This window comes from Amblyomma maculatum, chromosome 5, assembly GCF_055883805.1.
Source record: "Amblyomma maculatum isolate TAMU_Amacu chromosome 5, ASM5588380v1, whole genome shotgun sequence".
Lineage (NCBI taxonomy): Eukaryota > Metazoa > Arthropoda > Arachnida > Ixodida > Ixodidae > Amblyomma > Amblyomma maculatum.
Genome location: NC_139348.1, coordinates 83,112,943 through 83,129,101, shown reverse-complemented (window position 1 = coordinate 83,129,101; position 16,159 = coordinate 83,112,943). Strand labels below are relative to the sequence as shown.

At 45.2% G+C, this 16,159-nt stretch overlaps 1 protein-coding gene and 2 pseudogenes across 1 annotated transcript; 2 read left to right on the top strand and 1 right to left on the bottom strand.

Annotated features, from left to right (window-relative positions):
- Nucleotides 1–338: 338 nt before the first annotated feature.
- On the top strand, nucleotides 339–1,006 carry LOC146188604 (uncharacterized; annotated as a pseudogene).
- A 5,975-nt stretch (nucleotides 1,007–6,981) lies between these two features.
- Nucleotides 6,982–10,856, top strand: LOC146188603 (uncharacterized). Its single transcript, XM_084605088.1, has 6 exons — nucleotides 6,982–7,102; nucleotides 7,544–7,715; nucleotides 7,854–7,889; nucleotides 8,049–8,141; nucleotides 8,232–8,282; nucleotides 10,772–10,856. Exons 1-6 carry the CDS (start codon nucleotides 6,982–6,984, stop codon nucleotides 10,854–10,856), a joined length of 558 nt encoding a protein of 185 aa, XP_084461214.1.
- Nucleotides 10,857–11,905: 1,049 nt separating this feature from the next.
- On the bottom strand, nucleotides 11,906–15,825 carry LOC146188602 (uncharacterized; annotated as a pseudogene).
- Nucleotides 15,826–16,159: the final 334 nt, after the last annotated feature.

Genomic DNA, 16,159 nt, shown 5'->3' with positions numbered 1-16,159 from the left:
CGTCTAACTAGATATATCCGCGTAGAAGACGACGCCACAGATGAGGACTGAGACCACAAGCGTGAGGCTGGAAGAGAAGGAAGTTTGAGTGCAAGACTCGTCCTAGTCGACCATTAAACTCGTCCTATCTTTGGTTCCTCCTTGGCGTTCTATCGATACGTGACACTGGTGGAGCGCGCTGGGTTATAAATAAGACTCCTTCCAGCAGTCCACGGCGGATCCCAGACATCGACACACCTGTACATCGCGCTAGCTGCCGCCTTCTAGGCATAGTCCCGGCGTACAACGATCTGCAGAGCGACTATTCAAACGCCCGAGTTCCTCAGGTCTCCCAAGCCATGGCAAATCCCAAACTTACGCCATCGACTCTCCAGAACACCAAGGTGCCAGAATGCTTTCGGGGAAAGCGTTTGAAGATGCGGAGGACTGGCTCGACCAGTTTGAGCGAGTGGCCAAGATCAACCAGTGGAGCGCAGACCAGAAGCTTTGCAATGCTTATTTTGCTCATCAGGATAATGCTAGAACGTGGTTTGAAAACCACGAGGCCAGCTTATCCCCATGGAATGACTTCCGTTGTCCGCTGGTAGATACTTTTGCGAGAACCGACCGACGAGACAATGCGCTGCGCCTGCTTGAAGTGCGCGTTCAGAAGCCGAATGAGAGCGTGGCTATGTTTGCTGAAGACATGGCTCACCTTTTTCGCCGTGCCGACCCTGATATGAGTGAAGCAAGGAAGTTACGGCATCTCACGAATGGTGTCAAAGAACAGGTGTTTGTGGGCTTGGTACGCAACCCACCTAAAACTCTGAGTGAGTTCATTAAGGACGCTACGGCTATAGAGCGAGCCCTCCAAGACCGGTGCCGCCAGTACAGCCGACCCGTTAACAGTGCTCCGACAACTGCGGCGGCCCTGAATGCAACCGATAGGACCACTCTTCGAGACCTCATTAGAGAAATTTTCCTTGATGAGCTGCAGCGGATTACGGCTACGAAGGCTCAGGCGTAAGAGGCCCTCGTGGAAGCTGTCAAGAATTAAATTCGGCATGCCTTATCACCGTCTGCACCGTGCAACGAGTCTCATCAAGTCGACAACGCAGCAGCCATTTCCGAACCATACCGCGCTCCACAACCGGTCAGCTTCACGGGCAACATTCCTGCAGCTTACCACGAGCCGCATCCCGAGAGCTATGGCGCCGTCCTTCGTCGCCCACCTCCAGACCACGCCCCACCTAGCTCACCAAGCCATCAGGAGACGCGTTTCTTCCAGGTGCCTCAGTGGGCGCCTTCCAGGCGCTCTCAACCACGCCGAACTGACAGGTGGCGCAGGTATGACAGCCGACCACTCTGTTTTTTCTGCAGGCAACCTGGCCACGTGTATTGGTATTGCCGCTACCGCAAAGAGGGGCAGGCCTTTCCGCCTGCTTCTGCTCGCCGCCGCTTCCCCACATCCCTGGGATTCCGCCGCCGCTTCTCCCCATCACCACGGCGTTATCCTTCGCCGATGAGTCGTAGCAATGCTGACGTTAGCGGGTGGCGGCCCTCGAGCCCTCCTCGGGGAAACTAACAGCCGCAACCTCAAAAGGGTAGGTTGCAACTAGTCGAAAACTGTTAAAACCCTCACCACCGCCGCAACTGCCGACAACCCGTACTTCCAACGCCGCAGTTAACATTGACATTGCCGCACTACCGCCGAAAATGCCGCCTACATTACCGACGAAAATGCCGCATCAGATTAGCAGCCCCGACGAAGAGGCTGACAGCACCGACCTTGCTACACTTTCGCCGCAAATGCAGAAAGAGACGCGTAACCCAGATGCAGTTGTTAGTGCTGACTTCGCCGCTTCTATTGACGGGCTGGAGGTACATGCACTGGTGGATACCGGGCCGAATTTTTCAATTAGCCAGAAACTGGCTGATACGCTGCGCAAAGTAAAAACCGAATGGACTGGGCCAGTAATTAAAAGTGCTGGGGGTCAGCTACTGGCACCGACAGGGAAGTGCACTGCCCGGATAGGAATAGGAAACGAGGTGTTTGTTGGCAGCTTCGTTTGTTCTCTCTGACTGTTGCAAATATATCATCTTGAGATTGGACTTTCTGCGTCTTCATGGGGCTGTAATCAGCATTCGGGACAGCGTCGTTGCCTTTACCAAGAATCATGAGACCTTGGTAATGCGGAAGTACCGCTGATGCCCTTATGCGTCGCCAATGAGACGGTTATATTACCTCCCTGATCATGCTCTCTTGTTCAAGTGAAGTGCGACGTGCCGCATACCGGCGATGGTATTGCCGAAAGGGCAGTCACCCGTGTACTAAGCTTAGGTACTAAGCTTAGGGCTAGTCAACTTGACCAATGGGCAGAGTGAGGTGCTGCTGACGAACTTCAGCGACAAGCGTCAGCAAATTACGAAAGGCACAACTGTGCCTTTTTTCGACAGCCTCCCAAATGCGCAGCACTGCTTCTCACTGCAACAGGAAGGATCAGTGTGCAAGACGCCCGTAACCATCGTCGATGTAAGTCCAAATTTGTCTTCTTCAGAACGGGACCGCCTTTTGGATCTCATAGATCAATTTCGAGACTGCTTTGCTTCCTAATCGCGGATCGGCCAAACCCCTTTAACAAATATCAAATCATCACTGATGACTCGATTCACCTGATTTGGCAAAATCCTTACCGTGTGGCTCCGAAACAACAGGAAGCCATTCAGCGCCAGGTGGCCGTAGTGCTTAGTGACGACGTTATCCAGCCGTCCCAAAGCCCCTGGGTTTCCCCCGTGGTACTTGCTAAAAAGAAGGACGGCAGCTTACGAGTTTGCATAGACTACCGCAAGCTCAACCAAGTGACTAAAAAAGACGTGTACCCTCTTCCCCGCATCGACAATTCCCTTGATCGTCTACGAAATGCACTTTATTTCTCATCAATGGACTTGAAAAGTTGATATTGGCAGATAGACGCAGATGAGAGGGATCGGGAGAAGACCGCATTCGTCACTCCTGACGGATTGTATGAGTTTAAGGTCCTTCCGTTCGTTTCATGCTCGACACCAGCAACATTTAAGAAGCTGATGGACACTGTGCTCTCGGGACTTAAGTGCCAAACATGTCTGGTGTATCTTGACGACGTGATTGTGTTTTCGGCCACATTTGAAGAGCATCTACGCCATTTGTTAGCTGTGTTTTAGGCCATACTATCTGCGGGCCTCACACTAAAACCCTAGAAGTACCACTTCGGTTACGAGGAGCTGGAGTTCTTAGGTCACGTCGTTAGCCAAGAAGGTGTCTGGCCTGACCCTGAAAAGCTCTTCGCAGTCGCCAAGTTCCCAACACCTACGGACAAAAAGACATTGCGGCGCTTCCTGGGTCTTTGCGCCTATTACCGCCGGTTTATTGCTGGCTTTTCACAAATTGCCACGCCGTTAACGTCACTGACACGTGGCAAAGCTGTCTTACGCTGGAGTGAAGGACAGCAATAAGCTTTTAATGAGCTGCGGAGGCGTCTGCAGACACCACCTGTCCTGCCGCACTTTGATGACGACCCCCCCTACACTGCTTCATACGGATGCCAGCAACGTGGGCTTAGGTGCTGTGCTGGTGCAGCGCCAGGATGGCGTGGAAAAAGTAATTGCTTACGCCAGCAGGACCCTATCTAAAGCAGAAGCGAACTACTCGGCAACCGAAAAAGAATGCCTTGCAGTGGTATGGGCGGTCATGAAGTTCCGCCCTTACTGATACGCTCGCCCCTTTGAAGTCGTTAGCGACCATCCCTCTCTCTGTTGGCTGACAAACCTAAAGGACCCTTCAGGGAGACTCGCGCGTTGGAGCCTTCGATTACAAGAATTCGATATGGCAGTTATTTACAAATCTGGAAAAAAGCACACGAATGCTGATTGCCTTTCGCGAGCGCCGGTCGAACCTTCCACTATGACCGATGAAGACGCTGCGTTTTTAAATGTCATAGATGACGCAACACTATCCCAACAGCAGCGAGAAGACCAGGAATTGCTCCCTCTTTTTTATTTCTTGGAAAAGCGAACTACGGTTGTGCCCAAGATTTTCGCCCGAGTAATCTCTTCATTATTTATTCCCAACAACGTACTTTACAAGAACTTCCGCCCTGGGGGAAACGGTCATCTACTCGTCGTTCCATCTGCTCTCCGCAGTGAAGTTTTGCAAGCGTGTCACGACGAGCCAACCGCCGGTCACCTAGGCTACACCCGCACTTTGGCTAGAGTACAGCACGGATACTACTGGCCAAAACTGCCGGCGACAGTGACACACTATGTACGCGCGTGCATAGACTGCCAGCGCCGTAAATCACCCCCTGTAAAACCTGCTGGCCTACTCCACCCTCTTCAAATGATAACCACCCCTTTTAAGCAAATTGGCATGGATCTCCTGGGACCATTTCCGACGTCCACAGCCGAGAATAAATGAATAAATGTCGCCACCGATTATCTAATCCGCTACGCGGAGACGAAGTTTCTGCAAAGTGGTACCGCCACCGAAGCAGCTCGGTTCTTCGTTGAGAACATTGTCCTGAGGCATGGTGCTCCGGCGCTTATTATAACTGACCGAGGAACTGCATTTACGCCCGAACTTTTGGAGACCGTTCTCCGCCTCAGTGGTACCAGTCACCGTAAAACTACAGCCTATCACCCCCAAAGCAACGGGTTGACTGAGCGCCTTAAGAAGACTATCGCAGACATGCTTTGCGTGTACGTCGACGTGAACCACAAGAATTAGGACTAAAATCTTCCCTACGTCACGTTCGCCTACAATACGGCACGCCAAGACACCACTCGTATGACACCATTCAGCCTCCTTCACGGGCGACCAGTAACAACTATGCTGGATGCAATGTTGCTTCTGAATGCCGACATCGATGATCTTGATCAGGATGCCGAGTAATTCGCTCAGCGTGCAAAGGAAGCTCGCCAACTAGCGCGTGTGCGGATCCAAAATCAGAAAGAGCATGATGCACGACGCTACAATCATAGAAACCGACCTGCCATGTACGAACCTGGCGACAAAGTGTGGGTCTGGAAGCCTATTCGCCGCCGTGGACTCTCCGAAAAACTATTGCGGCGATACTTCGGGATCTATGTTGTTCAGCGGCGTTTAACCGACGTCACTTATGAAGTGGTGCCTGGCGGGGTGTCGACCTCTAAGCGACGCCAGCAACAAGCCGACGTCGTCCAAGTTGTACGTATGAAGCCGTACAACTTAGACTGACCTTGACCTCCTACTTCCTTGTATGTCCATCGAGACGATGCGTCCTGAGTAGGGGGAAAATGCCGCGTAGAAGACGACGTCAAAGATTAGGACTGGGACCACAAGCGCGAGGCTGGAAGAGAAGGAAGTTTCAGCGCAAGACTCGTCCTGGTCGACCATTGAACCCGTCCTATCTATGGGCCTCCTTGGCGTTCTTTCGATACGTGACATTATACAGCTAAACCCTAATGGAAACAAATGCGCAGAGAAGGCCCATGTTATCAGCTCAAAGCTCAAGATGCCATTTTCAGTGTAGACAGGTAGGAGAGGTAAGTCGACCTGAAATTTTTGCATTGTTTCTGAATGGCTTTTTAAGCGCTTATGCATTAAGTACATATTTTGTGCACAAACCATTCTCCGCCACGATTTATTTTTAGAAAGCAATTTACGTTCTATACCACCACCTAAACTGAGTGCTGTAATATCGCGGTGAGCTTACACTAATGTATTCTAATTTTTCCGCTTACAGTTTACCTACGAAACGGACTATTGCTAGTAGACAACGCTATTGCTAAAACAAAATACCCACTATTTGACACGTAATCAAGAAAGTACAATGTTCATTTTCCTCGTGGAGAGACCACGAGCGTAGAGCAACCCATGTACACCAAAAAGTCAGAAATTAGATAACCAAACAGAGCAGATTATAATTAATAGGCTCACCATTTTTGTAGGCATCGCGAGCAACGGCAATTCCTCCTTCGGATATTTGTATCAACAATGACATTGTCAAGGCTCCTAATACTAGGTACTTGCAAGTGATGCTCATCTTTCTTTCGCTCTGGCTATGTGATCGTAGAGAACGCACCATTTGAGTGTCGAAAAATTTCCACTATCGGCAGTTTTAGGAGCATTTTTGAAAACGCGCACAGTTGCTTTCTGCTGTCATATTGTTCGGGCTAGGAAGTCTTCTCTGATGCTCTGACCAATTTTTTAACTTGGCCTATGCTGTTTATTGCCACAAATATTTTGGTGCAAAAGAGCTGTCAATGCGGCTTCTGGACCGCTTCTTCCCTTTATTTCTGTGTCCGTAAAAACTTGACGAAATTTTCTGTTTTGTGTCTATGCCTTCTCTGGCGTTATCATTTATTAGAGCAAATTCTGTAGGAAACTTTTTCACTCGTCTATATGCAGAACCGGCAAGTGTTGGCTTTCAAGCGTCATTGTTGTTTTTAATTTATTCGCTCTGCTAGACATCGTAGCTTATATAACACTAGCGGCAACCCACGCGTTAACTGCTGCATACGCCAAAATATCATAAAACGGTGGTTTTATACCTTCCTACGTCTTGTCATTCGCTAGATATAAAATTTTGGAAACCATAATAGTTCAATCACCGTAAGGAAGACAAAGGAACAATGAATACCTGCCACACTTTCTCATACAGCATCCTCAACTCCAGTGTCGCGCATGGTTATCATCCAGTTTGAAAGCATTGGAGGTTTTTATGCTACTTTCACAATTTCAGCGTTTTTAAACAAGTTCTTTAGCACACTAAAGGCCCGTTCACACTAGAACAAATTTCCGGCGAGCGAAGCGAATTCGGCCGCTTTTGACGACTACGAGGACGGAAAGCGGCGCGGCGAGAGCGATCGGTTCGAGACCGATTTTTTCCGCTTTCGCCGCGGTAGGAAGTTGTGGTTTTGACGTCACATCCTGTTGATGTCAACATGGCAGCCACCATGTCGACGCAGTCGACGTTCTCCATCGAAATGCTAATAGATCTAATTAAAGAGCACCCAATACTTTATGACAAGAGCCATCTCAACTTCAAGGACGTCGCCTACAAGGAACAGATTTGGGATAAAATCGGCAGGCAGATGGGTGTCAGTGGTGAGTAGAGTTGCTATTCAAGCTTGCTTGCGCCGATGCATGCTGATGTCAACCGCACAACTTTCTCGGTGCCAGTACTATGTTTTATGCATATTCTGCGTCACACAGAAGCAATGATTTTGCCTGCATCGCTGCTCACTCCTATTCTATGCATGCGGAGCTCGTGAGTTCCCGGAATACGTTGCTCGAGCGTGCACAGGCGGCACCGCGAAAGCAGCGCAGTGAATAAACTTTTGTATGACTACAATGAGCGCGACATATTTTTATCGATTCATGATCTGCGGCGATAGCCGATTCTTGGTAATGACCGCTATCGACAGTGGTTGTGGTACTGTCGACCAAAAACAGAACAGCGGAGGAGTTTTGCGGCAGAGCATCCTCAAAACGTCAAAATGTTTCGCTGTATGGGCGAAGAATAACAATGCATTTTATTTTGCACAGGTTCGCTGTGCCAAAAGAAATTCAAGAATTTAAAAGACACGTTTATAAGGATAAGGAATCAGATAAAAACGAGCATGAAGAGCGGTTCCGGCGCCGCAGACATCGCCACCGTCAAGTGGAAACATTTTCCTCACATGCAGGCAATCATGGAACCTGTTTCAAGAGACCCTATGTGGGTAGAGCAATTTCACAAAATATACAAACACATGTGTAGCCTGGCTTCATTGTTCTGTGTTACCCATTGAAAACCACTGTAGTATATGACTTACATTAAGTTAGCAAGATTTTTATGTGTAAATATATTTTGCAGGCTCTACTCAAGTCTTGATTTCACCCTTTCCCAAGAGTAAGTTGTTGCGATGTCTTACTTTCTCACATAGGTTATAACTTCTGCTACTCTTGACTGTACCTAAAACAATGTATTGCTATATTTTTGCATAAATATAAATAGGCTATCAAAAATTGTAGGTTTACTCATGTAATAACTGGTGTTCACTGGAAGCAGAGGCCTGCAAGACGAAGCTGAAATATCAGGAACCTCTTCCTCATCTGCTCAGTCAAGTGGCGCAGCAACACCAGTCACAGCTGCAGCTGAAAGGTAAACTTAGAACGTAGGTACACAAGACTACAGTCACTGAAATATAATGCAGTCAGTCTAAGCATGGCATTTTCACATTCATTTTTACAGCCACACTGAGACAAGAGAAACGGGAGATGAATGTGACTCTGACATTGAAAGGTAGGTAGAACAATGTGACATTAGCATTTTTTATGTACATGCTTGCAACTCACTATTTGCTACAGTGTTTCTAGAATGGATAGATTTCACTGCTCAGAGGGCTTAAATTTTCTTTAAAGGGCACCGAGGCTGAAAAAAGCCCGGCGGTCATCAAAAGGACAGCAAAGGTGAATATGAAATGGATTCACAATGCCTGATTACTAAAGCATCTTTAAACTCGCAGCCCACTAGAAGCCCCTAAACATGCTGCAGTTGCTGCTGCTTGTTTGGAGCAACTACAGTCAGTGCGGGAAGAGAGGCAGCAGAAGCTTCACCTGCAATGGGAGCCACAAGATATCGCACACTTCGTGTGCATGGCACTTGCTTCAAAGCTTCGAATGCTTAACCAGAGAGAGCAATTTGATGCAATCGGTGAACTCAAAACAGTAATGCACCGCAGGCTCCAAAGCGCCACGTATGAAGAGAGTTCAGATTAATCTCTTATAGCTTGGACAGCATTTCTTGCTTTTTATGTTGAGAATAAAGGTCTTCACAATTACTATGAGCAAATTAATATGAACTAAAGCATTGAAACTACATAGTGAGATGAGTGGCATAAACGAACAAAAAAAAACATTTCACGACAAGCCCATCAAGCAGTATGACCACTGAAGTAGGTTGCAAGATTTTAGCATCCCGAAACGGCACATAGTGAAGGGTTCTGAATTTACAGGTAGTGTCATCACATAGCACATGGAGCGTTTCACTGTTTGCCAGAACTAATTATTTGCAGCTAATGCTTTTGCATGCAGCATGTGTTCTACTCCTTAAAGTGCAGCTGCCTAGCTGTATGGAACATTTCAATTTCTTAATGTCCTACTCTGACTGTGAGAGAATAAAGGACTAAAACATGCAGACATGCAGAACACGCTGAATCTGCATTTTAGTCCATTTCTTCTTCCGTGCCCATAGGAGCATATGAAGAAGGTCTAGCATGAATAACAATTTCACTGACGTATTGAATATATTTAGAAATATTGTAACGTAACGTTACACAGAAGGCACACTGGCACCGAAGAACACCAACAATCAGTCAGGTCAGCACGAAAGCGGAGCACAGTTTCGCTTCGTCTTCTCCCAATCGCCCGTTCAAATCTTAGTCGTCTATGAACGGCATGTGTCAATATGGTTTGTGCAGTTCTGGAAAAATGAACTGTTCTGCAATCATCCATAAAAACTATTCACATTTGTACACTTAGTGTTGTTTGAATGCAAGGCGTTAGGTTTAATCACTGCCGCCTTTCCATACTGTGACTGCATGTGCCTTCTTTTGTGTCAGGAACGTACTGCGAAATGTACCTGCAATATACATATGTTAAGGCTGTTGTATATTTTTTTTTATCGAAGGTGGAAAAATGTGCAGAGGTACTGTCATCAGTACAACAAAACAAATCGTGCAATATAAAGCATGTCAGAAAAAATATTCATAATTTTATACCCAATGTTGTTTTAGTACAAGGAGCCACAGAGTTAATCATTGTTACTTTTCCGTTACTCTGTTTGCATGTGCCTTATTTTCTCTCAGCAAAATACAACGAATTGTACCTGCAACATACATATGTTAACCCTGTTGTATATTGTTTTCTGGAAAGTGGAAAAGTGTGAAAGGGTGCTGTGAAGCATAAAGCATTGTGTTTAAAACTGATTTCATTCAAAATAAATGTTGCCATCGACTACGCTCTGCTGGTTCTGGTCATTTCCTCTTGCCAAGATACCTTGCCTCTTAAAATGAAGTGTTTGCAGAGCCTGTCTCGTACAGCGTAGGCAAGCCTAAACACAAGCACAGAGATAAGTTCTCCAAAATTAAAAACTAAATAAGGTCCAGTTTGAAGCGTAATGCCGGAACTACCAACATTCCTGCTGTGAAGTTGAAACACTTCGAACAAATGCAGGCCGTCATGGAGCCTTGGTCGAGAGAACCAATGTAATTTGCATATTTCCTCAATATGCATTAGTGTGCACTCTCCGGGCACTTATTTCGTGATTTCGGTATCTAGTACGATCTACAAATTAGGTGTTCTTTTTGCTGTGAGGCCTCAAACTCCCCCCTCACATTATACACATGCAGATACAGTATGTTTGTGCAAATGTCAATGCATTATTAAGACAGTACAATTTTTATTAGTGCTCATGTGTAAAATATTGCACCTGTTTTATTAAACTGCTTAGTTTGTATTCCCAACACTGGGATTGCAGTATCAACAAATAAATAAGTAAATATTTTTGCAGGCTCACGTCAAATCTCGATTCACCCTTTCACAAGAGTAAGTTTTCAAATAATGTACCTTATTCTCATGTGTATAGGTTTCTATGAGTTCTTGCTGGTTGTGACTGGCAGTGACGTGTATACCTAAAAATAATTCACTAAAGTATTAATGCGTAACCTGAGTCAGGTACATTAAAAATGTACTGCTTTATGCACAAAAGTCATAATCATTCACTGCAAACAGGACGTCCCAGGCCTTAGATGAAGTGGCAGTGGAAGATCTTTTGGCAGTCTCGTCTAGTGGATTCGAGCAGCCCAAGCATACCTGAGGGTATAGCATCCGAAAGGCAAACGTCTTGAGAATGTAAGACATTTGTTTGCAGTCACCAAAGCGCAGTGCAAATACTACAACCATGCCATTTACACACCCACTTTTATAGCCAACTAGAAAGAGAGGCAGAAGATGACTGCGACTCTGACTTGGAAAGGTACTTGAATCGCCCCCCCCCCCTCTTTATGAAGTTCATTATTTCTAGTATAACACACGCTCACATGAACTGAACCACTTGCTGTTGCGCTTGTTCAATTAATGTATTTCAATGCTCAAAGGTATTCGATTTCTTCAAAGGATGGCACGAATGCCGCAAAAAGCACGTCGAGCTGCAAAGCGACAACAAAGGTAGAACAAGAGTCAGTATACAATGCACAGGTACTAAAGATATGTTTATGCTTTCAGGTCAACAGAAACCCTTCGAAATGCTGCTGTCACTATGTCATCATCTGCCATCACGCATGCTTTTTGTTGGAATCCGGACTGCTATCGTTAATGACAATTGGTTACCTTGCCTTTGCATTACATGTCCTACCCAGGCCATGTTTCGATGTATATGGATTAAATCACGTTTCTTTCCTGATTCACTTTACTCTCTTAATGTTGCATCTATCATTACCTTTACGTGGCTCATTTTTTTGTTTCCACAATAAGTTGACTATGCTCATTAGCCTGATAGTACATGGGCCTTTGCCATGAAAAGGTGACCGTCGCGTCTTTCAAGTCAACAAACGATTGCCGTAACCATTGAGCCAATGTCCTGGGCAGTTAAATTCAATTTGTACAATACTGAGAAGGCCTTGTATTCTTTCGCAATTAAAAAAAAGTACCTATATATAGTCTGCATGTATGACATACAGGTATATTGTCAACCCCTATACAAATAGTCAGGTCACTGCCAAATGTACGTATCTCGTACATAATATGCACTTCACACTTATTTGTTTAGATTGAAACAAAGCATGTAAGGGCAACATTTTCAGCATAAGCAACACTATGAAGTATGTTGTTGAAAATAGCACAACAGCAAAATAAAATTTACCATTGCTACACTCTGGTGCCCCTTATCATGTCCTCCTGCCAAGAGACCTTGCCGCTGCTAATGAAGTAGTTGCACAGCTTGTCTCTTGTGGCATATGCAAGCCTAAAGAGAAAACATGTATGACATGAAAGTGAAAATGTTTTCTGGAGCTGGTCGTGACGTGTTTAACTACTGATCATAAGCCCGTCAGTGTTAGTTGTGAAGAGGAACAGCATTCTAGTTTTCATGCGCATATTATTCAACAACATGATTACCTAGTTGAGTGACAACCCGTGGCAGGAAGAGGTTCCAGCGCTCCGCTGTCTTCAGTCTCCTGCCTCCAGCTCCCTTCTGTGAGCTACCCCTGCCAGTCCTCGTGATCCACAGAACCTGGCGGGCAGTAGGCAGCACGGGAGGCAGGTGTCTCCGTCATTAAAAAATTGTGCAGTCCAACACATGCCGATATGATTCGCTTGACATTGTCATCCTTGGCCTTAAATGGACGACGTAGGATGCACCACCTTTGGGCAAAAATGCTGAAGGTGTTTTCAATAACCCTTCGAGCCCTGCTCAACCTATAGTTGAAAATCCTTTTAGACTGCTGCTGGGCAAACTGGCTTGGTTCCCCATCTTGCTGCTCTGCTTCAATTTCAGAACTTCCAAAGAGAGGAGGCAGATCTGCAGAATAACAAGTGCCGCTTCAAAGAGCAAGTTCAACGAAATCTTAGCATGTATTGATTTCTAATATATATGTAATGGTTTTCATAATAATGTACAACAGTATTTTTTTCAGGCAATCAATGGTAGCTTGTCTTAGTAGCAGTGGCAACATGTATAGTGGTTTGAGCCAGTTAATGAAAGCTGTAATTTCAGTCTTCAATGTAATCTGTCATCTTGTACACCTCAAGTTGGCTGGCTGATGAAACAAACACACAAACAGCTGATCGAAGCAGGAAGTCTTAATGGCTCTGTAAATCATTCCCTGAGTTAGAGTGCTACAGTTATAATAGACTGAAACAGACTAGGAATTGCCATAAATACATTACTTACTATTCCTTGCATACGGCCTCATTAGGTATGTCTTTAAAGGAAACGCCTCATCTCCAACAAAGTAATAAGGGGTGCTTCCAACGTCGGCCAGAGGTTAGTCGTCAGGAATTCCTTGCTGGTGGTCAGCAACCCTCCTGAAGAATCCGCTTCGTCCAAAGTTGCCTCCATCATATTCACTGCCATTGTGGCCCATTTCCACAAAGAACCTATTTATGTGATCATAAAAATAACATATTGATAAGTGCTGGCTACGGGCAAAAATACAGGACATATGAAACTTACTATAGCTACATCACATGCATGAAAATTCATCACATAAGAAAACATGCAATACAACCTACACTATTAAGTGGTACAGTTGAAAGCATCCATAGCTCTTCTATGTATAAAGCTATAAGAACAGAAAGGCTCATATAGAATTCAAGTTCAGACATTCGAGCCTTGCGTGCTAAGGTAAAAAGTTGCATATGGCACCTTTATGATTTTGTTACTAATTCTTCAAGATAACACTATTTACTGGTTTGTTTCTGGGAACAAAGAGCGTAAATAACTCCTCAGATATCTCACGGGATAGTTACAGATATACCACGTGACACGACTAAATTATTGATGATTGAGAAGAGACCAGCCAGTACGAAAAATCCGCTAACATTAAGAAAACAATTAAATTTACGCATATGCAGCATCTGAAAACGACATAAACATCATTGATTAAAGCAACTACACTTCTATACCTGTAGTGGGCATCGCTGATTGCAAGCATCGACTTGCTGAATGCATTTTTACAGTTTCTGTCGATGCTTCCAGACTTGTTTGGGCACTCTATAGTGACGTGTTTGCCATCTAGGGCAACTATGCAATGTGACATCTGCCGTATCTTTTCAAAGTCATTGGCAATCTAAAAGTGGGACAAAGTAGAAATGGTATTGTTCATTGCAGTGCAGTTGATATACTTTAAAACAAGCCTCTAGTATAGCCACATGCAACACACTTCATGCAGTACAGTGGTTCTGAACCTTTCGTATTCCTTAAAAATGTAGGATTTAATTTTATTTTTACCTATTACACATCATTTACAGAATATCTCCAATATTCACTTTTTTTAGCACACAGGCTGAAAAATATTCATTCCTAAATTACATTACATCAGTGCTGTTGATGGTTCAGGCTATATGAATTTTTTAATTTCCAATACCTCAAAGATCCCAGGAGTGCGTGGTTGCACAGCAAAGAACTCGAGACTACTTACCCTCAACTATTCACCTGATGATGATTGTCTTATAAGATATACAGGGCCGAGTACCTCCCAAATTGGCTGGCAGACTTCAGAGATCAAGTTGCAGGTTGTTGAGCGGCCTGCCAAGAAATTAAACGCTGAAGAGCGGAGGGTATCACCAACTGCCAAAAATCTGAAATGGGGAAAGCAAAATAAGTGAAATACAAAATATCCTATGCAAGCACGATGCTAAGCAGTTAAATATTTGCACACAAGAACTTCCAAACCAAATGTTCGACTATATATATGCATGTATATATTATTTTTTAAGTTTTCTTCAAAAGAGCCTTTCAGTTTTTAAGTTGCCGAGATCAGTAGAGATCTTTACTATACCAGTGTCCTTGCTATATCAGGTGTTCGTAATGGTATGACTTTGAGAACAATGTCTAGATATTCACTGGTTACTTGATAAACATGTAGGGCTGATTTAGAAATGGAAGATTGTAAATACCTCCCAGCCAGTTGCTGTCATCCCATAATGTGCAAATCAATTATTTTCTTTCATCTTTAGAATAAATCTTGCGAAACCACCGCATTCCCATGAGTATAACAAAAAAATGAAAGCAATTTTTATAAAGTTGGCCTCTTCTCATGGCCTCTCCTATGGCGTAAAACGCCGTTTTACGCCATACTGAAAAATGGAGCTTTTTTTAAATTTTAGATGGCTTACACATTTTATACATCAAAAACGATGGATAAAAGCGTTTCATCTTATAAGGTCCATATCTATTTGTATCCTCCGCTGCGCCTTGCGATGCCTACGGCCTGCGCGCATGCCGCTGTTCATCATTCAGCAGGGGCTACATCGCCATGAACAGACGCTCATTGCTGTACCCGTTTCTTCATAAACTTGTCTTATGTATAAATGAACATGAAAAAAAAGTGCAGTCGTCCTGAGAGGGCGGAATTAGACCGTAATTTCTCTACGACGTTCGAGCTTATTATAGCTGTATTCAACTGTAGCACCAAATGTAATTTCTATGAGTTTTAAAATTGGCCTCATTTAGCGCCATAACTACGAGAGCAAATTTTAAGCTCCTCTGGCTAGCAGTTATTCTGCATCTTTTGCGAACTAGTGTAAAGATATGGCAAAGTTTTGTTCAGAAAGCAAAATAAAAAAGGAAACCAATACGTGCACAAAACATAAGGTCGACCTTGACAGTTTGCTCCAATATTTTTCATCTTACCTAATAACTTGCGCCAGGCGGTGGTCTGCTGGTATTGCCTTGCGGAATCGTGTGTCCTGCTTGGAGATGCGGGGCCCAATGAGTTCCACAAGAGTATCGAAGCTGCTCGGTGACATCCGCAGGAAGCTGCCGAGTACACGACATGACGACAGCACATGCAGTCGTTAGCACGGTTCAGGTCAAATATAAAAAAAAACACCGTGTAGTTAACGTGAACTTACTCTCTGTAGTACTCCACGTCACGGTCGCGAAGCAGTGGCAAGAGGTTGTTTGCCTGGCCCAGCCTGTCGCGCTCCTGCAAAGACGGTCGGACCCACAACCGCCTCCGCCGCGATACGGGCTGCTCAGCCCTTCGCAATTCTTCAAGCATGGCCATTACGGAACTGCACAGGAGGACGGAAGCAATATCCTCCTCTTCCGAAATGCTAGCCATCATGCTAGCTAGCTGTGCTAGTTGTTCGTAGCAGCAATCCAATGAATGAGGAAAGGCAGCCGCGGTACGAGCAGACAGCACAGCGGGGAGAAATGCGCGCGAACTGTTTGCGGGGCTCACGCGCTCTCTCGCTTCATTCGCGAACTCGCGATACCGGAAAAGAAATTGCCGTGCGATCTCGCTGCTTTCGTGAAAAAACGAGAAGCAGACGCAGTTCCGCGTCGGTTCCGCCGTCGCGGGAGGTATAGATGAGAATAGGTCCCTTTTTACCGGCGAAGCGAATCCGCTTCGCTCGCCGAAAATTTCGTGTAGTGTGAATGCGACTTAAGTGTTG